Source organism: Rhinatrema bivittatum, chromosome 2, assembly GCF_901001135.1.
Source record: "Rhinatrema bivittatum chromosome 2, aRhiBiv1.1, whole genome shotgun sequence".
Taxonomy (NCBI): Eukaryota; Metazoa; Chordata; class Amphibia; order Gymnophiona; family Rhinatrematidae; genus Rhinatrema; species Rhinatrema bivittatum.
The window spans coordinates 311,427,671-311,453,374 of NC_042616.1; the positions used below are offsets into that span (position 1 = coordinate 311,427,671).

A 25,704-nucleotide genomic window follows, 5' to 3' on the forward strand; every position below is an offset into this window, starting at 1 on the left:
CAAACCTTACAGCCTGGTCCCACCTCCCCACATCACCCCTCAGACAATTAAAAATTATGCATTCATTACAGATTTTTCATGAAAAAGGACATTCTGAGGTAAAAATATCACAACAACATGTATACTATATTTACATGCATTACTGTGGTACCATGAGAAAACCCTGTAAAAGAGATACTTGGAACTCATATGGTATTAAGTCTGTTGTGCTGGGCGTAGGCTTAGCCCTCAGAAAGCCACAAGTAAACTGAATTGGAATTACAATTTAGTAAACCCTCCACACAGAACAGCACTAGGTGCCAGCATTCAACCGTACCTATGAAAAGGCAACACTGCAAAATTTACACCAGGCCCTGAAACATCAATGCACCGTTCTGTTAGAAAAATGGAACAAGCCAGGCTGCTATTGATACCAACACAGAAAATACACGCTACCAGAATACTTCACCTTGGTCTTGTGCACAACACATACAGACTCTCACCAATAAAAAATAAAGAGACCATAAAGTACATATAGCAGAGGTTCCCAATCTTTTTGGGAGCGTGGACCCCTTTTCAACCTCCAAAATGTTTGCAGACCCCACATGCTTAATTTTTACCTGCAGTTATATGCCATATATAGAAAAGCTATTAATGTAATAACAAAGAAATAATTATTTTCACATCAGACTCATTCATAAAAATAAATCTTATTAAATAATGCTTACTGAAATAAACTGAATACCTAGAATTGCAAAGCACAGCAGTAGATTTGCAGGAATTTACTCTTTTTCATTAACTTATGTAGTGTAAATACAGGCAGCCCCATAGCTGAATCTGTCTGGATCTGGAGCAACTGGAGGGAATTGACTAGTAGAGTGTTGGGGGGGGGGGGGGGTAGGGGGAAGGGAGAGACTGGTGAGGATGGACCGGTGGAGGGAAATAGAGACTGATGGGGATGAACTGGTGGAGGAAAAGAGAAACTGTTAGGGATGAACTAGTGGGGAGAGAGAGAGCAACTGGCAAGGATGGACTGATGGGGATGAACTGGTGGAAGAAAAGAGAAACTGTTAGGGATGAACTAGTGGAGGAAAAGAGAGACTGGTGGGGATGGACTGGTGGAGAAAGAGAGAGACTGGCAAGGATGGACTGTGTAGGGAGAGAGACAGACTGGTGGAGATGGATTGGTGGAGAGAAAGTGAATGACTGATGGGGCTGGACAAGTGGAGGGAGAGAGGGGGAGTGGTTGGGATGGACTATGGAGCAGAGAGAAAATGAAAGACTGGTGAGGAAGAGGAAAAGGAGGGATGTTTGAGACACACAAACATGCTGTCTCGCACAATCACAGGTTATCACACATATGCTTTTGCATCCACACATATTCACACATGTTCTCATGCTCTTTTCCTGGAGTCTACAGAGAGAGGAGGGGGTCACATAGTTGCCTCACTCAGGCTGCCAGCAGAATGGGGTGTGCCAGTGGCCTGTCAGGCCTCTTCTTTCTCGGCCAGCAGAATGGGGTGCGTTGGTGGGCTGTCAGGCTACTTCTTTCTCAGCCAGCAGGATGGTGTGCGCCGGCAGCCTGTTGGGCCTCATTTTTCTCATACACACATGCTGTCTCTCATACACACATGCTCTCACACACACACACACACACACACATATATATATATATATATATATATAATTATATACACACATGCTCTCACACTCACCCACACACACACATATATATATATAAATATATATATATATATACACACACACACACATGCTCTCACCCACACACACACACACACATATATATATATATATATATATATATATCTACACATGCTCTCTTTCATACACACATGCTCTCACACACACACACACACACACATATATATATATATATATATATATATATATATATATATACACACATGCTCTCTTTCGTACACACATGCTCTCACACCCACCCACACACACACACATATATATATGTGCTGCACTCCCCTTTCAGGAAAGGATACTTTGGGAGTGAGAAAGTGAAAAAACTGGTGTATCTTTGAGGTAGTAAATGGAATCTATCCTCCAAATAGGTTGAGGGGACAACTGAAGAGGACAAGGATTTAGGCTGGCCAACAAGTTCTGAAAGTGCTCAGGGTGCTGGCATTTTTCAGTGAACAGTACACCAGGTAGGTGAACTTTGACAGGCAGCTGTTATCTTGATGCCAAAATCTACCTGGTTCTAACCTGGCTTTGAATAGTTTGCAGATTCATAGTGGCCAGTTTACTAAATGGCAAAGATTTTTGCAGAAGTGAGCCAGCACTATGGGTAGTCTTTTTTGCGGTAGAGACTTATTTACATAATATGAAATGGTTTCGCAGATGTAAATTTTGCGAAAACGTCCGTGCAAAATCACAGACTTTTTTGCATAAAAACATAACTACACTTTCTTGAGGTGTAGTTAAGATTCACGGAAAATCACAGCTTTGTGATTTTCTACATGAAATTTTGCTACAACTGAATCACTAATGAGTTGTTTTTCAGCTTATTAATTGGTTAGCATAAGTTTTGCAAACAGCTTTGCAAACACAAAATTACATTCGTAAAAACAGTAAATTGCATGTGAAAACTTTGCAGATACGATTATGTATGCAGTTTACATTTTTGCATGCGTAATTTAGCTGTTGCGGAGCGCGTCTTCAGGCCCGGTTAGGAGCTCAGAAGTGCGATCCATCTGGAGAGGCCACTGTTGCGAGAGCGGAGGCCTTCAGATATTGTTGCCAGCGCGGAGGAGCGGTTGCTTCTGACAGGAGATGTGAACCCTTGGATCGCCACGCCGCTCAGGGAGGAGCCCTGAGAGTACAGCGAGAGGTGAGCTGATGCAAGCATGGGCGGAGCAGAACAAGACTGGAACGAAGACAAGGATGACTGAAGATACTGACCTTCCACCGGATCTGCACGCTTCAGGAAGACCAACAACGCAATGGTGGTCTTTCAATAGGCCTCCGATCATTCCAAGCCCTTTTGGACCTGCCGCTGAGTAACGACAAGAAGTGGCAGGCCGGATGGAGGCTGAGAGCAGAACATGAAGACTCAGGCAAAGATGTGGATACTTGGACGAAGACTCAGGCGAAAACGTGGATACTTGGATGAAGACTCAGGCAAAGTCGTGGATACTTGGACGAGGATTCAGGAACAAAGTACTGAAGATGAGGATTCAGGAACAAGGTTCAGGATCAAAGTCAAGTACTAGGTTGAGGCTGCGACGCAGCACGCCCTACACAGCCCAACCATGGGACTGGTCACGGAAATGCTTGATGCAGGGCAGACTCCAGACGAGAAGTGAAGATACTGTAAGAGGCCTGCACCAGAGCGTGCCCTACACAGCCGCCTGTGGCTGGTCGCGGACCACGCTGAAGCGGCGTAGGTTCCAGCAGTGTCTAACAAATGGACGGAGCAGACACAAGGGAATCCAAGATTCAGGACACAGAACCAAGACAGGACTTGCTTCAGGCAAGGATGACCCTCCGGAAGCTAGTGCTGCAAGCGAGAAGGCAGGCTTTGCGCCACGAGGTGCCTACACAGTCCACCCGTGGGGCTGGTCATGGACCATGACATGGCACGCCAGGAAAGGTGACGACGAGGAACCAGGGGTTCAGGACATCAAGGCTGGATCATAGAACATCAGGACTGGAATCGGAACATCAGGAGTGGATCACAGAACATCAGGAACATCAAGATTGGATCAAGGAACATCAGGACTGAATCACGGAACACCAGGAACCAAGACAGGACATGGAACAGGCTTACTAGGAACGGAACCACGAAACATCAGGACAACTGGAACAAGCAGAACATCAGGACGAGGAGACCAAGAACATGAAAACACTGAACACGAAGCCATCTACACAGATGAAGACACGGAGGACCTGGACTGGTCACAGAGCACAGACAACTGTGGAAACTCGATCCGGAGGCCCTGCGTGAAAAAGAGAAGCCCTTTTAGAGGGCTGGAACAGGAAATGAAGAGACTGAAGACTTCCGATGGGGCCGCAGGATTTTCCCGCCACTGGCCCTTTAAATGGACTGAAGAGGTGTACGCCGGCGCCTAGAGGAGGGCCCTGGAGAGAAGCAGGACCATGGACAGCGGCGTCCCTGCCACACAGGAAGCAGACGAGGAGTAGGCAGGCTTCAGGAGCGGCCTGCCGCGGAGGATCCCGGCGTCGGCAGCAGCAGCACAAGGCCGCGAAGATGGCAGCAGCTCACAAGCCGCGACAAGGGTGGAGGCAGCGGCCTGGGCAGCGGCATCGGGCCGTGAAGAGCGGCGTCGATGACCTGACAGCACAAAGGTAGGTGGAGAGGCCTGCGAGCAGGATGGGCTCCGCGAGCAGGACCATAACATTAGCTTATGAAGTCGTTCATCGGTCCCTTAGTCTCTAAACTGAGAGGTTATCCTGTTTCATAACAAGGTTGCTGCTGTGTGCCTTTCTGCTTGTCTTCTCTAATTTTTGCAAAGAAATGTATAGAACAACAGAATTATTTGTCAAGTGTAATGCTTAAATAAAAGTTTGTCTAGAGATGACCAATTAGCCTGATGCATAAAAAGCTGTTATCTTTCTTTTAAACAAGAAAGGAGCCTGGGTGCAGAAAACATTACTTCTACTGGCAATATAGATAGAGAGAGAGTACATGCCGTTAGGACAAACAACATACTGTAGGTTTGTTTTTGGAAGCGATCTGTTTCCTGAATTGAGATTGCTTCCCTTTTCATTTTGAGAAGGGGATGAAGAGGGATACACATTGTTTTTGGGCAAATGGAGACATCTCCTTCAGTTACCAAAACAAACACTACCGGACCTGTATTGTCTGCGTATTTCAGTGCATGTGAAAATGTTTGGTGTCGCAGACTGGCTTCCTGGGGAGGAAATCAAACCAGGATTAATAATGGGACTGTGCAGAGAGAGGAAATCTCAGCTATTTTAGTAATTTGACATCTCGGAGCGTGTTTACGGATAGCTTCCTGTCTGACACATTCATTCAAAGAAGTTGACCTCTCAGAAGATTAGTTGTCTGTTAACGTTTCATTGCTGGATACAACCTGGAGATTTTACTAAAGGAACATGCAATACCATCAGACCTGGGAGATTTAGAGGGAAGGGATGGGTGAGAAAGTAACTTGCTCCTTTGCTTCACACTAGCATGGGGAAAAACAAGATTTGTTTATATTTGAGGTCTGTATTTAATTGTGTGTCTCTTCTCAGTATCTAGGTCCCCTTAGCCTTTCTCCCACCTATTTTTTAGCAGTAATCAAAGTAACTGATAATTTACTTCTAGTAAATTTACCTCTAGTAAACTATCTGCATTGCAGATAGTTCTCTATCCTTCCCTTCAGAAGCTTTGCCTACCACTGTTGGGGGAGGGGTGGGAGTGCTTGCCTGTAAATGTGTCGGGGGGAGGCCTCTGCTATGATCGCAGATGTTCTTGGTCTGTCTTGTTCTGTTTTATTGTATTTTACTGCAAGGGTAAGTCCACTTTTGTTCCATTTGTTTAAAAAACAGCCGTGGGCCCCATTTAAACAAGAGCCAATGCACAGTTCCCACACAAATGGGATTTATGTTCTAGCGGTGACTGGATCCATCTATCAGACTGGCTGATTTAGTCTTTCCAGGCAAAGTCTTCTCTTGAGCAGGATAATATGTAGTCATTGATGTCTGAATTGAAGCCTCAATATACAGACACTGTTTTGGGGAGCTTATCTTTTTTATGTAGTGTTTTTAGTAAACTAGGTGCTTAGTCACCAAAGTGTTCTGCTACAGTCGAGACTTTAATTAGATTTATATATATTTAAAATTAATTTTGCGGAGGGAGATAACCCCTATAGGTCAGGCTGCGGTGCAGTAGACTTGAGCTCAGATCCCCAGTTTGATGGTACTAGCAGATGACATGACATGCTCTAACCTGGGGAGGGAGGAAAGACATGTGCTTCTACTCTGGTGATCCCTTCCAGCCATAGAATAGTAGTGAATGATAGTCTCCAAGGAAATTTCCCTCAGAGCCAAGAAGGATTCTGGTAACCTGGGCATGTTGTTGTCTGGGAAATACTAAATGGAATTAAATATATATTTTTTTCAGTTTAATTCAGTGGGGGGACAAAATAAACAGTCGTCTTTTTTGTGGGGAAAATACCACACAGATTTTCACTGATAAATTTTATGGATTTTTCTAGAATTGATGATTTCCACACCTCGGAGTGATCACATCTGATGATCTCAAGATAGCGAAACAGTGTAACAAAGTCAGAAGAATGCTAGGGAACATAGGGAAAGGGATGACCAGTAGTGAAAAGAAAGTGTTGTTGATGATAACTCACCTGGAGCCGATGTCGAATTCTGAGGAGCCTATCTCCAAAAGATATAGATACTGTAAAGGCAGTCTAGAAAAATGCCACCAAAATGGTGCAGGGCCTGCATCAAAAACCCTATAAGATGAGAATTAAGAACCTAAATATGCCCCCTAGAGGAGAGGAGAGATGGGAAATATAATAAAGATATTCAGATACCTCAAAGTATAAATAATTCAAGAGAAAGTTCTACAACAAGAAGTCATGATATGAGATCCCAAGAAGGTAGACTCAGGAGTAACATCAGAAAATGTTTCTTCATTGAAAGAGAGGAGAATACATGGCATGGCCCTCCTAGAAGGTGGTGGAGGCAAAAACGGTAACCTAATTCAAGAAAACATGAGATAAGCACATTTATTTATTTATTTAGGTTCTTTTAATATACCGATGCTCAAGACAGGTCTTATCGTACCGGTTTACAAATAACAAGGGGAAACCAATAAAAACATAGGAAGCGAAAAAGTTACATTAAAAAAGGGAGGTCAAACCTGGCTTTAGAAGAAAGAGAGAGATTAACAATTTCTTTTCTAAATGTAAAGAAGAGACTATCGGCAAGGGAGCCGTTGCTTTGCAGAAGAACTTAAAATACATATACACATATATGCATACATATACATATATAAGCACATAAGAGGCTGCCTGCCATTCTGCATGCCCCAGTTGTGTGAGAGACTGTTTACCATTCATTGCATCTCAGTGTTACGAGTGCCGCTCACGGCAGACCCACGGTGTAGCCCTCTCACCTTCTCACACAGACTCTAGCTCCTGGTTCCTCTTCACTGGCAGCGGTGGGCCGCCAGCTCCGACCTCGGGTCGCCTCTGGTGCCTCCGGCTCTACCATGGTCCTCAGTGTTGCCAGCCAAGATGTCCTTGCTCGTCGGGCCTCTCTGTGTGGGCCAAGGAGAGATGGCGCCATCGGCGCCGCGCCCCTCCCTAGGCACATGCACATCACTAGTTCTGTTAAAGGGCCCGCGGCGGGAACCTGGCCGTGGCTCCGGATGCTGATGTCAGACTCTTCAGTGTATATAAGCTCAGGCCTCGCTCCATAGCGTTGCCTTTACAAAAGGTCTCTTCATACTCCGAGTATTCGTTGCTGATAGAGAATCCTCTCTGCTTCGTGTTCCTGATTCCTGTGGTTCCCGGTTCCTGTCTTCCTCGTTCCTGCCTTGTCTATGTGTTGGACTGATTCTTTGGATTTCGACTCTGCTACACCTGATTACTCGTCAGCCTATCTCCAGCCCAGACCTCTGCTAATCCTGACTACTCGTCAGCCTATCTCCAGTCCCGGACCTCAGCCACGCTTGACTACGCCTGCCTTCGTGCCCTGACCATTGCCTTGATTGACTATGCCTGCCTTCTCCGCGCCCTGGTCATTGCCTTGATTGACTATGCTATAGACCTCTCCATGTCCAGAGTTCTACATTGCTTACCACAACCTCCGCTTGCCACCGGCTCTGATCCTAGCCTGTCAGTGATGCCTCCTTTCGCCTATCCCCTGGACATGGACTTACAAGGCTCTGGCCTTTCTTTGCTTGAGCGCCTCCAGTTACCTTCTGTTCCTTTGGCGCCTGAGTTCCTGTACCGAACCCAGTCCAGGATAAGGCTATGCCATCTATCGGCTGCTGTCTCCGGGATGAACCACTTCTCTTTACTAACTAACCTCAAGGCCCACCTAAGTCCTGCTGGCCCCGGCACCCAAAGGCTCAACCCGAGGTGAACAAGGGCTGGTGTAGGTGAAGCTCCAGCAGCCTCTAACCTCAGCCCACTCCACCTGCTGATGGTGGGGACCTGTAGGTCCCTACCTAGGGGTTGCATCAGCCCCACCTTGGCGCAAGGGTCCACCTCCAATGCAACACTCAGTTGTGTGTGAGACTGCCTGGCATTTCAGTGTGCCCCACTTGTATGTGGAACTGCTTGCTATTCCTCATGTCCCAGTTGCGTGAGAGACTGTCTGCCATTCCGTGTGCCCAATCACATCATTCTCCATCCACTAATGAAGACTTGCTCTCCCTCCCATGTGCTCAGCCCATGCAAATGGATGGCAGGGCTTCTCAGAGGAAACCCCTTGCTTAGGGAGCTCTGTCCACTCAGAGTTTTGGTCCTGGCATAGATTTGGCATGCTGTACAGTACAGCTGAATATTAGTTTATTCTCTTTCTAATATGTATTGTGTTGGTTCTGCAATTGGCTGTCTACCATGATCTTCCTGGATCTTGTTCCTGGGCTCCTTCTAGGCCTGTGTAAAGTCATTGTTTATTTGTCTTGTAACTGTTATAAGGCATATTGTCTGTACATAGATGTGTATAAATGCAATACACTGAAAAACAACAAAGAGATTTAAAGTGGCATCAGAAAATTCAGGCACTTGTGTTTTGTCAGCGTGGATAGCCACCACCTGCAGTCAGGGAACTTAGCAGATAATATGAGTTTGTTTTGCCAGGCCAGGAGCTCTGTTGACATGGTACTGTCCTGTAGCAGGGAAGGAGCATTGAACCAAATGCAGCAGACTGACAGCTAGTGGCAGATTAAGCAGACACACTGTAATTAGCTCTGGAAATAGTGACATTTAGCTGTCTTGGACACACAAGGTCCTGGGCATATCTATTGATATGCCATGGAAGAATACACAAAAATTGCTGGATGCCATTTACACACTTTCCGTCAAGTAGCAAAAGAGCAGAGCATTTTTTAACAAGGATTCTTGTCTAAGATGGGTGTTAACCAGCAAAATGCAGAATAGTCTGCAACACATGGTAAATAAATATGTCATTTATTTGATTTATATTCAGCTTTTTGGTATTTCAAAGTGGATTACATTCAGCTACAGAGGGCTCACAATCTAACAGGGTCATTTATCGAAATGTATTAGGGCCTCAATTATGACAAAAGGCTCTAGCGCACGTGATATGCGTGATATTTTGCATGTCCCCACCCAGATACCCTCCCCTATTACAATGACCTTTGTATGCATGAATAATGCAAATGCATGCAAAGAAGGTCATTACTAGGCAATTCTATACTAATATTTTATCGCAGCCAACTGAGAAGGTAGTCAGCCACAATAAAATAACTACATCTCCCTGACAAGCATTAGATGTGTTACTCCTGAGGGAATTCTGTGCACAAAAACTCAAAATTCTACACTTTATATTGGTCAAAATAACACAATTTACATGACAGCCTTTAAGTAATTACATTTTAAATTAATAGAGAAAAAAGTTACTACTTAAAGATGCAGAACTTTAAATATTTTGAGGTGAATTTCCCTAGAAATTCACTGTAAGAGTGTCCCTTCCACTCGCTCTCCCTACTCCCCTGGCCACTTTGTCCTCTCAGGCCCCAACTCCTCCACCTGCCAGTAACTCTTCCCTCCATCTCTAGGTTCAACCCCTTCCACTCTATCTCCAGTCCCAGAGTTTGACCCTGTTCTCAGTACTGCCCCTCACACAGGCTCCCTCTGTCCCTCCCTCTCTCACACAAATGCTCCCTTTCTCTGGTGCACATACACAAACCCTCATACAGGCTCCCTCACTCTCTCACACACACACATCTCCTCATATAGGGCCCTCTCTCTTGCATGCAGACTCTCACATGCTCCCTTTCTCTTTCACGCATACACCCTCACACAGGCTTCCTATGTCTCTCTCTTACACATACACAATCTCTTCACATAGACTAGCATCTTTGCATACAGACAATCCCTTTTTGTTACCCACCAGCTCCCAATCTCTCACACACACATACACACTACTTCACAATCTCCTCATATAGGCTCCCTCTCTCTGGCACCCACACTCAAACACCCCCCTGCTCTCTCTCACACCCCCTCTGCTTACCCTCCCTTGTCTCTCACACTCCCCTGCTCTCTCTCTCTCACGCCTTCCTGCTCACCCTCCCTGCTCTCACCCCTCCCCCTGCTCTCTCTTTCTCTCCCCATCCCTCCTCATCTCTCATCCTCCCCCCTTCTCACACTCCCTCCCACTCTCAAACCCCTCCCCTCTCTCACACGCTCATCCCCTCTCTCATAACCCTCCCCCTCCTCACACACACACACACATACCTCTCTACATACATTCATGCTCACCGAGGCCTTCATTTTTGCCATAAGTGGAGTGCGTCCCGAGGCATGCAGGGGCCTTCATTTTCGCCGCAAATGGCATGTGCGCTCTGTTTGCGGCATGCCGGGGCCTTCATCTTTACCGCGAACAGCGCACTGGGGCCTTCATCTTCATCGTGAGCAGTGCGCTGAAGGGCCTTCATCTTTGCCACAAACGGTGTACTCTGTTCGCAGCATGCCGGGGTCTCCTTTGCCATTTTCTGCGCAGAATTGTCAAATTCTGCGCAGGGGGCAAATTCTGCGCAAATTCTGCACTTCGCAGTAGCGCAGAATTCCCCCAGGACTTCTCCGACATCTCAAACCTTGTGGTGGGAGGCCATGGACCTTAACATGGGTCCCGAGGCTGCCGCCACACATTTAAAGTGGCAGGGGGAAAATAAATGCTGCCAAACGGGGACGATGAGCGGGGTCATTGCTGAGTGAAGACTCATGGCATCAAGAGCCCAGTACTGGTTCCGATTGAGCTGGAAAAAGGAGAAAAGAGTAAAAACTGGGCCAAAAAAAAAAGATGTCTCTCAATTCAATGTCACTGTGAGGGGTGATAATGGGCACCGTCCTAACTATGCTGTTCACCTCTGTAAAATATAGGAGCCTCGCCCCCTTAAATAGCTGTAATGAAAGAAAAATAATGCCCATTAGCAACTTATAATTCTAGAGGTATATTCAAATTATTTATTTCTATAGTCATGAAATGGGCAGAACCCTTATTGCAACTAGGGCCCATCTCTCTTTCTGGGAGAGTCTCAGATCTCTGCATTTCTAATGTTTGCAGTAGCGTGTGAGTGATTTACCCTCATTCTTTTTCTTGAGCTGTGGAACTGTGCTTGTGCCCAGTGATTTCCCTTCAGCAGCCGTGTCTATTCCTGAACACCAGTTGCAGCTGGGTGCTTTCTTTCTGAACTATTAAATTATTGTAGGATAATTGTCCATCAAGATGAATGTCAGAGTTGTTGGATTTTTTTGCTTGCTTTAGGCTATAATGACTAAGCCAATGGAAGCATCTAATTCTAGACCCATTATAAGAGCCTTTCGTAATATGAGCAATCTAGTTATAATGAAGCAAATGACCTGCAAATAAAAAATAGGAAATTAATAATTATAGCACTATGTGGGCATAATATTTTCTGTGATTCTCTCTGTAGGCAGGGAGTGTTTTACATTTGATGCAAAATAATGTAATGTAAATAAGACAGGAGTTGCATTAGTCCACTCTTCCTGGACAGGAAAACCTGTTTGTCTGTAGGAACAATAGAACCATCAGACAGGGCCCCCTTCATCCTGCTGTAGGTAGCTGCTCTTCTCTGGTAGTTGGAACCTGCAATTGGAGAGAGTTCCAGGAAGCGATGAGGCATGAGAATTTCTCTCTCCCACCCCTCTCTCTGTGTTGATTCTCAGTCAAGAGCAAAATACATGCAATGGAAAAAACAAAACCCTCCAGGGCTAAACATTTGTATTGTCTGCACAAATACGAATTAACCTGTGTTAGAATCTACACATGTTCATTGAATTTATTTTTGAGAGACCATGAAATCTTACACTTCAACAACTACTGTCATCATCAGTCTCTCTCCTTTTTTTTTTGCATTTTGATCGCCGCACATAAAAATGTTGCTATCAAGATCGGGCAATCTGACACTGAATAGCGTTTCGAGAGTCTCCAGCATCCTCTCTCTGCATCAAGGGTATTCACCATTAAAATATTTATTGCAATATGGTCTTTTTTTTGCATTGGCAAAAAACAATTTTGTGATAAAGCATAGGCATTATCACAAATTCATATTAATGCGTTAGACCCCCAAAACAGGTGTTCAATGCCCCTCTGTTTGTAGCACTGTAAATTATTTTCCTAATAGGAGCTTTTAACCACTGGCATGAATTGAATGGAAAGTCTTATGCAGCGGCTCATGAGCAATGCTTGTCAGGTTTGGGTCACACCATGCTCGTTGACTGACATGGTAGAGAGGGTATCTCCATCGTAAAGGTTGTGCTCTAATTAATTCTGCAGTAACCTGACTGCCACCTAATAATTTTATCAGGTTCTTTGGAGAACTCCAGTGGAGGAAAAATGAAATTCAAAAAATGGAAAGCTGTGAATTGCTGTCAATGGAGGACCGTAACAGCAAAATCTGGATCAGAAATTACCTTGCATAATAATGTTAAGGCTTGACTTCTGTACAAAAGAAACAGCCAGCCAGCCAGAACAAATGATTTTCTATTGTTTTGGTATATTCAACTGCAAGAAAAAAGCACAATGTCTATTATGCTTTTGCAATTTGTTTGCCTTCCCAGTTGTACCATAGAAACAACAGAAACATGATGGCAGAAAGAAACCATACGTCCTATCTAATCTGCCCATCCACACCAGCTGCTCAGCTCTATAATCTCTATCATTTCCTTAGAGATCTCATGTGCTTGTTCCATGCTTTCGTGACTTCAGATATTCTCCTTGTCTCCGCCACCTCTGCTGGGAGGCAGTTCCTTGCATCCACCACCCACTCTGTATAGAAATATTTTCTTAGATTACTCCTGATTGTACTCCTTTTCATCCTCATCCCATGGCCAAGCCTTCTTTCCATTAAAAGATGCCTGCCTCTCCTGTATTGATACCATGAAGATATTTACATGCTCTATCACATCTCCCCATCCTGCTTTTCCTCTAGGGCAGAGGTTCCCAACCTTTCAGGGAACACGGACCCCTTTGCAGCTTCAAAATGTTTCAGGGACTCCCACACACTTATAGAAACTTAGAAACATAGAAATGACGGCAGAAGAAGACCAAATGGCCCATCCAGTCTGCCCAGCAAGTTCCGCACCCCTCTTTTTTTTTTTTTTCTCATACTTATCTGTTACTCTTGGCTCTTAGTAACCTTTTGGTTCTATTTCCCTTCCACCCCCACCATTAATGTAGAGAGCAGTGTTGGAACTGCATCTAAGTGAAATATCTAGCTTAATTAGTTAGGGGTAGTAACTGCCGCAATAAGCAAGCTATACCCATGTTTATTTGTGCCGGGCGCCTCTAGCCCTGCCCACCGGACTGCTCCTTTGGCTAGCTCCAGGACTTACACACATCCCAGGGGTTTATGCGCGTGGCTGGACCCTTTGAAAATTGGCCCAGCGCGCGTAAGGCCTGGCTACTTGCGTAAGTTTTTAAAATCCAGCCCATAACGAGTTACAAATAAGTAACAAATGGTAAATTAAAATACACTAAAATAAGGTACAACAGTTGCAATAGAAGAAATATCAAATCTCTGCTAGAGTGTGTGCAAAGGAATAGCACATATTAAAGGATACGTTGCCAACCTGATTTGGGAATGCTTTCCTAAATAAGTGTGTTTTCAAAGCTTTTTTAAAGAAGGGCTTTTCTTGGAGGTTTCTTAATTCTTTTGCTAGGGAGTTCCATAGGAGAGGGCCTGCAGAGGAATACATGCATTCTCTAGTCTCATCCAGATGGACTACTCTTGAGGAAGGAACATCATGTGTCTGAAAGGAGGATCTTAACGATCTGGCAGGAGCATGAATTTTAAGAACAGATGAGATCCAAGGAGAGAGAATATTGTAAATAGAGGAATGTGTGATTATGGCCAGCTTCTATTGGATACATTATAGAATAGGGAGTCAGTGGAGATTTCAGTACAGGGGTGATATGATCATGAATAGGAGCTCCTGCTAGAAGCCTAGCAGCTGAATTCTGTATGATTTATGGTAGACGGGTAGTATAAGCAGGAAGGCCAATTAGGAGAGAATTACAATAGTCGATGCTGAAAAATAATAGAGAGATTGTAAAACAGATTGAAAGTCTGTTGAATTAAGGAAAGGTTTGAGATGTCGGAGAAGTCTTAATTTGTAAAAAGAAGGTTGAATGACCAATTTGACATGATCATGCATTGAGAGGGCAGAGTCAATAATAACTCCAAGGTTATGAACCTTTTGAGAGAACAAAATTGTGTGATTATTAAATTGAAAACTGTTCAGTGTATTTAGAATTGGAAAACATGATAAGCTAATGATTTCAGTTTTGGAAATATTGAGTGCTAGTTTGTTGCGATTTAGAGCATGCGACTTAGTAAGGGAGCAGGGCGCAATGGGGGCGTGGAAGGCAAGGTAGGCGGTGCTGGGGGAGGGCCTTGGGGGGGGAGGCAGCGGCTGATAGAAAAGGGGGAACCAGTGCGGGCTGGCCCCCTTTTCGTTCGGGCTCCGGCAGAGCAGCTGCATCAAATCTTTTCCTACCTTCAGCAAGAGGAGGAGTGCTGATTGCGTGCTAAACTCAAATTTTTTCCTACCTTCAGCGAGAGGAGGAGTGCTGATCGCGTGTTATGCTGTTATTAGTTATGTTAATGTGATTGCTATGTTATTTATTGCTGATTATTGCTGGTTATTCATTTCAATGGGCTGCGGCCATTTATTGTCCAACAATAAATCTGTTATCAGATGAAGTTGTGTGAGTCTGCAATAATTGGGAAAGGTTGGTGGGTAGGGAGGGGGGTAGACGCAGCCTTTACACTGCCCACAATGAGCTTTCCTTGAATAGTTGTTAGACAAGAGAGAAGGAAAGATTCTGTTTGTGCCCATGTTTCTTTGAGAGGGAAGAGGAACTGTATGTCATCGGCATAAAGTTTGTTACGAATGCTAAGATTAGATATAATACGGCATAAGGATGTTAGATGTTAAACAAGGCTGCAGACAGCACAGATCCTTGAGGAACACCAGAACCTAAAGGAAACCATGATGAAGAATGAGATTGGATATTAACCTGTTGGATCCTATTAGAGAGATAAGAGATAAACCAGGAAAGAACAACCCCAGAGATCCCAGAAGAGTGTAACCTAAAGAGAAGAATTTGGTGTCAAATGCAGAGGAAATGACAAGAAGACATAAGAGAAAAGCTGATCAAAGCTCCATCTCACCGTGTCGAAAGTTGAACGTAGAAGAAGTTCACAATCTTACTCTCCTGGCCTGTGGCAGCAACTCAGCTAATCACCGGTAGCAGCAGCCTACTTATTTTCTCACCAGCTAAACTTTCTTGCATCATTTCTGGAGGACTCCCTGGGATGCTCTAACGGACCCCATGTTGGGAGCCACTGCTGTAAGGTATACATGTTTAGATCGCTGTCTGTTTCAAAAATCAGTGACCATTCTAGTAGCCACCCTCTGGACACACTCCAATTGGTTTATATCCTTTTGAAGGTGTACTTTACAGAATTGTAAATATTAAGCAAGACAGACCAACTGCCTTAGAGTAAATAATTGTTAATTATAATAAGACACAAATTAATATTATGTATTAAAAATAGGTGCCAATCTAAAAAATATTTTTAATACATTATATTAATTTTCTTGTGTCTGTTATTATAATTAATTAATCTCTCATGCTATGTTGTATTCAGTATAATTTATTTTAGATCACTATCGAAAACCTGAAAAATTGACTTTTAATTACGCCTGTTAAAGGTACACTTCTTCCTATCTAATACATTACTTGTTTCTTTTCTTGTTTTTTTACTTGTTTTTTAATTATTAATTGTTCATTTCTACTCTGTGTGCATACTTTATTATCTACACTAATTTATTTAAATGTATTTATATGTGTTTATTTGATTATATATTTTGTAAGTATATGCCCTGTGGATTTTGTTTTTATGTTTTTATTTGATTATTTTGCAATTTTAATTATGTGTGTTTATGTTTGGTTATTTTCTAGCCCCTGAAGCAGCCTTATGCGAAACTCAGCCAGAGTTGGGGTCCTTTTTATCAAGTAATATATGTGCAAATAAATTTTTTAATCTAAGGCAGTTGGTCTGTCTTGCTTATTATTTGCCTTCTGGCTTTGACAGACCACCTTCCAGTCTATTTTCTGGGACCTTTACAGAATTGTATGCAGTATTCCACTAGAGACTTATGCAGGGGCAATATCACCTCTTTTTTTCTGCTGACCATTTCTCTCCCAATGTACCCAAGCATCTTTCGTTTTGTCATCACCTTGTCCACCTGTTTGGCCACTTGAGATCATCAGAAATGATCACCCCCAGATAGTTCTCCTTTCATGCATAGAACAATATTACACCCTATACTCAACTGCTCCCTTGGTTTTTTGAAGACCAAATGCATAACTGTATTTTTTAGCATTAAATCTTAGCTGCCAAACTCTAAATCATTCCTCAAGTTTCCCTAGATCCCTCCTTATATTTTACACACTTTCCTGGTGACTATTCTGTTGCAGATTTTGTTATAATTTGCAAAAAGACAAGCCTTTTCTGACAGTTCTTCCACAATATCACATATTAAAATGTTGAACACAGCTGGTCTAATTACCGATCTCTGTGGCACACCACTAGCAGGGCCCCCTCTCCTTGAAATGAGCTCCATTTACCACTATTCTTTGTCGCTTCCCACTCAACCAGTTTCTAACCTAGTCAGTCACTTAAGGGCCCATACCAAGGGCACTCGCTTTATTTATAAATTGCCTAAGCAAAATTATATCAAAGGCCTTACTGAAATCCATTTACACTAATCTAACGCTCTCTCCCGTTCCAACCCTTGGTCACCCAGTCAAAGACATTGTTCAGATGTCATCTGACAAGATTTACCTCTGCTATGATCATGCTGCCTTGGATCTTGTAATCCTTTAGATTCCAGAAACTGCACTATCCTGTGCTTTAGTGGCGATTCCATTAATTTACTCACCACATTGGTCAGACTAATCAGCCTATAGTTCCCAGCCTCCTCCTTATTTCCACTTTTATGAAGAGGGACCTCCTCCGCCTGTCTTCAGTCCTCCGGTACTATTCCTGACTCTAAAGAAGTATTGAAAATGTCAGCCAGCAGAGCTGCCAGGACTTCCCTAAAACTCTCTTAATACTCTCAGATGTGTCCTAGCCAGCCCCATCACGCTATGTACTTTTAGTTTACCAAAATTGACAATAAATAACATCTTTATATAGTTTATATGATACTCTTGATCCGTACCTATGTCACTGGGTGTACTTGAGGCATTGCTGTTTGCCAACAAGCTATATTATCATATATTTATTGAAGAAGGACGCCTGTTATTACTGTGATGCCATGATAGAATACAAAATATATTGTGTAATTTCTTTTCTTTTATTACACCATAAGATTTTATAGTTCTTTATCAGATATACGAGGGAGGTGAGTACAGAGGTGCTCTTATTCAGAAAGAGCGGCACCTTTTATTTTAAATACTGAAATCTCTGGTTAAGGAATCTTTTTACAGGTCTGAAAGTCCAAGATACAAAATATACATTGAACCAGTATATTTGTATCTATTTCTGAATCTATCTATATCCAGATGCGTGTGTGTGTGAATATATATGTATAATCAAATCTGTAATAACTTTTTTTTATAAGATTGGTCAATATGGAGAATATCTGCAGAAAATAATTCAATCCAATTTTGTTTTCGGTAGGAAAAAGGTAACTTTCTATTTCCTCTCTCAGCTGTACTGAGAAGGAAGATATGCTGGTTATGTCTGTGGGAAGCATTATACAATATATCAGGGATTTGACTGGGCCAAACTAATTTTCTTCACACTTGAGCTCTCATTTGGGCAAAGGGTAATTGTTTGGCGTGAGAAATGAAAGGCAGAATGCTCTTACAATAGGAACCATTCCCCATGAACCATTTCAACAGGTGAACCTTGCCCTGCTGTAGACAGTTGAGTTGGCTTGTAAGTTGGTTTGGCTTGAACCCAGGCAATGAAAGTGAACATTTTGTACAGTAGTAAAGATTACCACTTGTTTGAATATTAAAGGATAATAACTCATAGCAGGAATGATATCATCTGGTGGTCTGATGATGGTCACATGGTGTCACGTAGATGCATGCCTGGTTACACATTGAGGTAATAATTATAAACTAGTAGAAGCAAATCAAGCCTTCTAGCTCTTCCCAAATCATCAGCTCCCAGCCTCTGCGATTTCTAAAAACTAGAATAAGCTGAAGTGTCAGCCCTATACAGACTCACCTGATGGTGTTTCCAGAAGAAAGCCCCCTGTGTACTGTGTACTCTTCAAAAAATGAATTCAGTTAGCCCTAGCCTCACATCAGTGAAAAATATTACTGTCACTGTTCATTTTAAATGTATTTAAGCTGCTGTCTGGAAGAACTGTCTCTCCTAGCCAAAAATAAAAATCTCAGATAATAATACATTTATGATTGGGTCCTTAGTGCCAATGATATCTCAAATCACATCACATACACAGTGAACCACATGTAGATGTAATCTGTGACTCTCTTCTAAACATGGAACCTCCTAAAAGTAACCATTTTTAAGTTCAGTATTACGTTAACAGAGGGCTTGTATTCCTTCTTGTCATGTGCACATGTGAAGTATCGTCAGGGCTCAAAAGTGATGTTCCTTTTTTTTTTTAAGACATGAGAGATGTTCTGTTTCAGTTGCCAAGCTACATCAGTATCTCAAGTCTCCCTTCTTGATATTCCAGACCATGACCTTGCCCCTTTGTTAATTCCCTAATGAGCATTATCCTTGATCTTGCAATTGCATTTACAGGAAAATTTAAAAACAAACTCCTCCCGCCTTGTAAACCACTTTGATTTTATCCAGTAAACTTCCTCCATACTACAGCCAGTGTGCAAGGATATTTTGTGTGCGCTGGCATGAAAAATCTCCCTGTGAAGTGAAACTTTTTCTGTGCATACATTCTCAAGTACATGAGATTGATGATGCTGTTCAGCTGTACAATAATATATACCCTTCTCTCTATTTTTTTTTTTTTTTAGATTTTAAAAACATCAATAAATAAGCTGCAGAAAAAGAAGCGGCGCGCCCCTGCTCCGCCAGCTCCTGTCGTGCCAAACCCAGCAGAAGAGAAGGAAGAGAAGAGAAAAAGCAGCATTGGTGAGCTTCCTTTCTTCTAGGAATGCATGGGCCCTGTGTGCCACTACTGTCTGTTTGTCATTTTTAAGATTGCACTTTGCATGGGAAATTGGAGGCAGAGAGGGGAAAAAAAAGGGCCTGCCAGAGCAAGTCTGCAAGTCTATAATTGAAGTTAAGCTGACTTCTGTGGTTTCAAAAAGTCAGTCACACCCAACTTTTACAATATTTGGAGTCTGATAGGATTGTTTGTGCATGTTACACTAACTGATATGCATAACCTATCTGTGAACATGGCTTTCATTTATTTTGGACGTGCTGTTCGTTAAAGGTATACGAACATGAGTGCTATGCTGAGCCCAGCATCCTGTCTCTCACAGTGGCCAATTCGGGTCACTTGGATGGACCCAGCAGCTCCTAATGGCAAGATCCTTCCCTGTTGCTCATTCGCAGGCATAGAAGGTGGGCTTTCTCTTTTGGGGCCACATCTGAGCTACAAGTTGCCCATGCCGTCTGCTGAAGCGGAACTTTAACTGGATAAAATTAGAGAAAAAAGGGCCTCACCACATGGGGATCAATTAAACCAAAATCATTTATATCAAACATATGTTTCTTGAGTGCTTAAGAGCAAATAGCTCATCAGCAGCTGAAGTCCAAGACAAAATCAGAAAACCCCACGAGAGCTTAAATGTCACATAGAGAAACACATTTTTTTTTCATTTTCAGTGTCATAATTTAACCAGCATTTTGGTGGTCAGGTTGTTAGTGTAGCATATTGGTTTGGTATTTGCATCATAGAAAGCTGGAATCCTTATAGACCAGTAAGAAAAATGTTGTGGTACATGGATCTTTCAAGACCTCTCAGGCCCCTTCTTCATATGTCAAGTTGGTTCCTCAAGTTTGAGTCCTCACGTTGATTAACTAGTAGTATTGTAAATAAAAGGAATTTTGTCTTTTGGTTTCTCAGTTTTCATCTAGTGCTTCATTTGGAACCTAGCAAAAAGTATGTGTAGCCATTCTCAGAGTCACCCATGGACAACAAGGGAACTTATAACTTGCTATTGATGTGCCTGCACTAAGAATATGCTTCTTTGATCATGAGACAGAATATACTTTACATACCAGTTAGAAACAAAATTCAATACAGTTCTTCAGCTGTGTGAAATTAATATTATTTTATTTATTTATTTATTTATTTATTTATTTATTTTGAAACATTTCTTACCTGCCCTTCCTATGTTTAGGGCGGGGTACATCATAACATCCAAAGTCAATTACATTAAAGCAAACCATAGTAAAATAACATACGTCATAATAATAAAAACAACAATGTAAAATTGCATACGTCATGACAAAACCTAATGACATGAAATGAAAGAATGGGGGCTGCGTAAGATATTTAACATTCAAGTGCCTGCTTAAATAGGTGGGTCTTTAGGGCCTTCTTAAAGAACTTGGGTTGCTTCAAATTTCTAATTTCTTTTGGAAATGTGTTCCAAAGTGTTGGGCCTGCTATGGAAAAGGCACGTTTTATGGTTTCATCTGTGTGAGCTGCCTTTGGTGAAGGAATATCTAACAGATTTTGGCTGGATGAGCGCAGAGTTTTGGTGAGAAAATGAATTTTCATAATAACTGTAATCCAAGGGGAGTGTAGGAAAATGGTAGCTAGTTTATCAACAAATTATAGATAATAGAATGGATAATGGTAGCTAGTTTGTATTGCATCCAATAGGTTATTGGAAGCCAGTGAAGTGATTGTAAGACAGGGGTAATGTGTTTGCGAATTGGAGTACCAGTTAATAGACATGCAGCAGAATTCTGGATGATTTGAAGAAGATGAGTGGCGTATACTGGAAGACCTGCGAATAGCAAATTGCAGAAATCAATACCAGAGAAAAGAAGAGCTTGCAGAATGATGCAGAAATCATTAACATCAAGGAATGGTTTAAGATGTCGTAGTAATCTGAGTTTGTGATAGAAGTTTGTACTAGAACTTTGATATAGTCACTCATTGCTAATGCTGGGTCAATGAATATACCCAGATTCCGGACAGATTCAGAAATTGAAATACATTGATTTCTAAAGTAGATGTTCTTTGGGGCATTGGAGACTATAAATCTCGAGAGGAGCATGATTTCTGTTGTGCTTATATTCAGTGCAAGTTTATTTTGATTTAGCCAGTTTTGAATAGCAGAGAGACCTTGTAGAAGAAATTGTTCAGTTTGCTCCCAAATTGTTTTGGTGGGGAAGAAAACTTGGATATCGTCAGCATAAATTTTGTATTTTACCCCAACGTCTGCTAGTACGAGACAAAGTGGAGGTTATAGATTTTAAATAATGCTGTAGGTAATGTAGTACACTAGAGCTAACTGGATGCCAAGTTGATGTAGAGGAATCAACTTTAATTTGTTGATATCTATGGGAAAGATAGGAGGTAAACCAAGATAATACATGGCCTGATAGCCCTAGTGATTCTAGGTGAGTCTCGAGTATTTGTGATCAATCATATTGAATGCTGCAGATGCATCGAGAAGAATGAGGATATGCTTTTCCACAGTCAAAACCTTGTCTAATGGTGTCAAAGCTAGATAATAGAAGAAGTTCAGTACTATGGTATTTTCAGAAGCCAAATTTATACTGTTCTAAGACATTATTAGAATCAATGAATGTATTAAGTTGATCAAATATTGTGGCTGTCACATTTTTTCATAACTGATTTGTCTGACTGTGTTGAAGTTGCACACTTAGGAGTGGATTTCCAAAGGCGTTAACGTGTATAAAAGTAGGATATATTGTAGCATTTCAAAAGCTCATTTATACACGTAAAATCTTTTGAAAATTCAGCCCTATGGAGTGAATTTTCAAAGGAGTCACATGTGTAAAAGTAGCACTTCTCCTAAGCTTATTTGCGTGCGTAAATCCTTTTGAAAATTACTTCCTATAATTTTATATGTCACTAAAGCTAGGGAGTTTTGAAAGACATTAAAATGTCTTGTTGGGAACTAGAGTCACTATTCAAAAATGAGATCCTTGGGGTGGTCTGTATATGGTCTTGACTATTGGTTCATATTATTATTGGTTCTGATGAGGTCAGCATGAAGAGCATGTAGCCTGCCAGATAGACCTAGTTATGTGAGAAACTGGTTTTTTGCTAGGATTTCTAGGGGTAGATATTCAAATGCTACTTAGCGGGATAAATCGGATAAGTCTTATCTGACTAACTTAAATAGCCAGGCATATATTAATGTTGACCCCCCTAGTTATTAATTACTAGCGGCCTGACAGTCAGACCCAGCCACTATCTATTTCTTTTGTTCTAGCTTCATTTTTTCACAATAAAGATCCTTGAGCAGGAAAGAACAGCAGCAACTGCACATGTGATTTCCTAGTAGAACAGATGGATTATCAATAGTTATTTTAACCAGTCACATGAGCCATCTCACAACATTGAGGTTCTGTGTATATTCTGTTAACCACTAGGCTAAGAACTAGCCAGTGTAGCATAACTGGATTAGGCAGTCAGAAGGGCCATTGTATGAAAGGTTCCCAGAGATAATTAAGACCTTGCATTTATCACTAAATGCTAAGGTGGCCTCCCTTCTAAAAGATAAGTGAAATGTTTTCTTGTCTTGGAGCTGTGTAACTAATATTTTTTTTTTGCCCAGTTTAATTTATGTATTGAAGAAAAGTGATTTTTTTAGCTTGTTCTGTTAACTTCTGGGCTAAGAGCTGGCCAGTGTAACATAACCAGATTAGGATGGTTCAGAAGCACTTTTTGCCACTTAGATTGCCACCTATCTGGCCCCACATTCATCCACTCCAGATCCTAATTTTGTGATATAGTCACCAAGGGCACAGATCAGATCTTATCTTGCTCAATTGGATTAATCAATGAATTTAGGAGCTTCTTTAGATGAAAAAAGATGTTCCACTTTCAATAAAATATTTGCCACAATGAGTACACTATGGGGTTTAAGTCCTCAGACAGACTATCCAGAGGCTTAAAGTTTGAAGCTGTTTGCAGTGCTGAAGGAGGTGACTCAATGTAAGGAGGAACTGGCAGAATTTAGAGTTTCTTCCCTCCATATACAGCAGTTGGATAACCTGCCTCCACCCTCACAAAGGATTCCAAAAAACAGGAGTGGATGGGTTACATTGATTTCTGGGAAGGATAATGTATGTGACTCCGAGAAACTCCTTTCCTCCAAAATGATATACGTACATAATGCCTTCACAGCTTTAGAAACAGATGTTACTCCAGAAAAAGCATTTGAAATGAGAAGAGAATTAAAGCATGGTAACCATTGTATAAAGAAACCCAAGGGCATGGTCAATAGATGAAATAAGGAAAAAACTGTCATTCCCCTGGGAAACTCTGTTATCAAAAGCATTAACTAAAGGAACAACTTGGCAAGGAAACAGAAAGGCGAAATGCCTACCAGAAATCAGTTTGAATACAAAACAGATATAAAAAAAAATAAATGTTGAAGTTGATGTTATACCACATTTGGGGACCAATAACCTGGTAAGAAATGAAGTCAATGTAGTACAGGCAAGTTCTAAAGTTTTGGTAGGAACTTCCACACTTAGCAAAGACAATAGCTTGTTTGGAGGTCATGGTAAGGAGAAGTAAAGGCTATATTGTACTGCTGACTTCAACACATGGGTCAGAATGTAGTATAAGGAAGAAGGTCTTATTTATATATATATTGGGAGCTGAGGCTATAAATGGAGCAATAGAGGGCTAGACTGTGCAGAGGACTTATACCTGTCTGTGGAAGGATCATAGGTAAAATTTAAATTTCTACATTGGCAAGCATTTTAATTAGAGGAGGGGGCTGATGCATGGAAGCCAACTGATTTGAACTGTCATCCTCGAGGAATAAATGAAACTGGTGACGGAAAACAAAAATATTGAGAATCTCACAAGACTGCCCTTGACCTACAAGATGAAAACAAGAAGCAAGGATAAGATTTTCCAGAGAGCAGAGAAAGAGAGTGTCAGGGCTATCAGAGTTCAGCTATCAGAGGCCACCCCGGAGAGAGTCTGGGCCCAAGGCACAATGGTGGAGTCCAGGGGCTGGACAGCAAGCAGGAAAGAGGTATGGAACAGGAACACCGGAACAGGAGAGCAAGACAGGAACACTGGAATGAGATAGTAAAACGGGAGCACTGAAATAAGATTACCAGCGAGGCAGAAGCACTGGTATAGGGTCAGGATCAGAGGCCAGACAACTAGCACTTCTGCAGGGCAGATGCCGAGAAGGTTGGTTGGACAAGCACTGTGTGCCTTCCAGGAATGCCTTATATGTTTGGTTCAGTTTGGGTACACCAAGTACTGTTCCAATCTGACTGCTGCAGAGGTGTGTCTAGCTCCCACTAGTAAAGCAGCTGGAGAGCCAACAGCTTCTGTTGCTCCATGGCAGGCTCACAGCCTGAACCCCCTCCGCAGGTCCGTGGGTTTAAACCCTACCAACCATGACAGAAAGGAAAAATAGTTGGAAGGCTATGAGTACAAATACTCATAATCTAAGCAACAAAATGCCAGCTTCCCAAGTCCTGGTAGCAAAGACAGACATTGATATTGTTGCTATTGCAGAAACTTTGTTCAACGAGTCCCACTGCAGAATGGGATATAGCCATTCTGGAAGGTTTAGGTGGTAGAACTGGAGGAAGAATAGCTGTTTATGTTGAAAATAATATCAAAGCTACAGTTTTGCAGAAGTGGGGAAAGGAGGAATCACTGTGGTTTATCTTGGAAAGGGGACATGATACAACCCTTTATACTGGTGTGGTCTACTTCAAACACAGGTGAAAGAATTGAACAGAGATCTGGTCAAAGACATCTAAAAGGTGGGAATAGAGGGGGAGGTGATGCTGTTGGGTGATTTAAACCTAATAGATGTGGATTGGAGTATCCCATCAACTGAATTAGTCAGAAGAAGAATGATCCTGGACTTCTTTCACGGGCGCTCTTCTTGGACATCTACCAGCACTAACTGAACCTGTATAAAGTTTTGGGCAATACTGCCACGCTACTGTGCTGTTGTTTACTCATATTGTTCCTCTTGCATCTCCACTCTACTTGTTCCTATGTGAGCCCTCCCCCATCACCTGTTCTTTATACATTTCCAATCTTTAGTTATGATGTAAACCGATATGATGTCCCCACTAATATCGGTATAAAAAATTTGTCAAATAAATTTATTTATTTTTATTTATTTAGATTTTTTATATACCAGCATTCATGACCAGGTCACATCATGCTGGTTTACATAGAAACAAGGGGTGCATCGAACAGTAGAACTAAACAGGTGCAAGGGGGAAGCAGTTACAAAAAAAGGGGTAAAAAAACTGGGAGAGGA

General features: G+C 42.1%; 1 protein-coding gene across 7 annotated transcripts in view; it reads left to right on the forward strand.

The window, feature by feature from the left end:
* Positions 1–25,704, forward strand: part of COBL (cordon-bleu WH2 repeat protein) — a 438,118-nt gene that overhangs the window by 327,315 nt on the left and 85,099 nt on the right. For all 7 annotated transcript variants that reach the window (XM_029589712.1, XM_029589714.1, XM_029589716.1 and 4 more), the window contains one exon: positions 19,246–19,363. In XM_029589712.1, the coding sequence (XP_029445572.1) occupies positions 19,246–19,363 (118 nt within the window). The remainder of the gene's footprint in view (positions 1–19,245; positions 19,364–25,704) is intronic.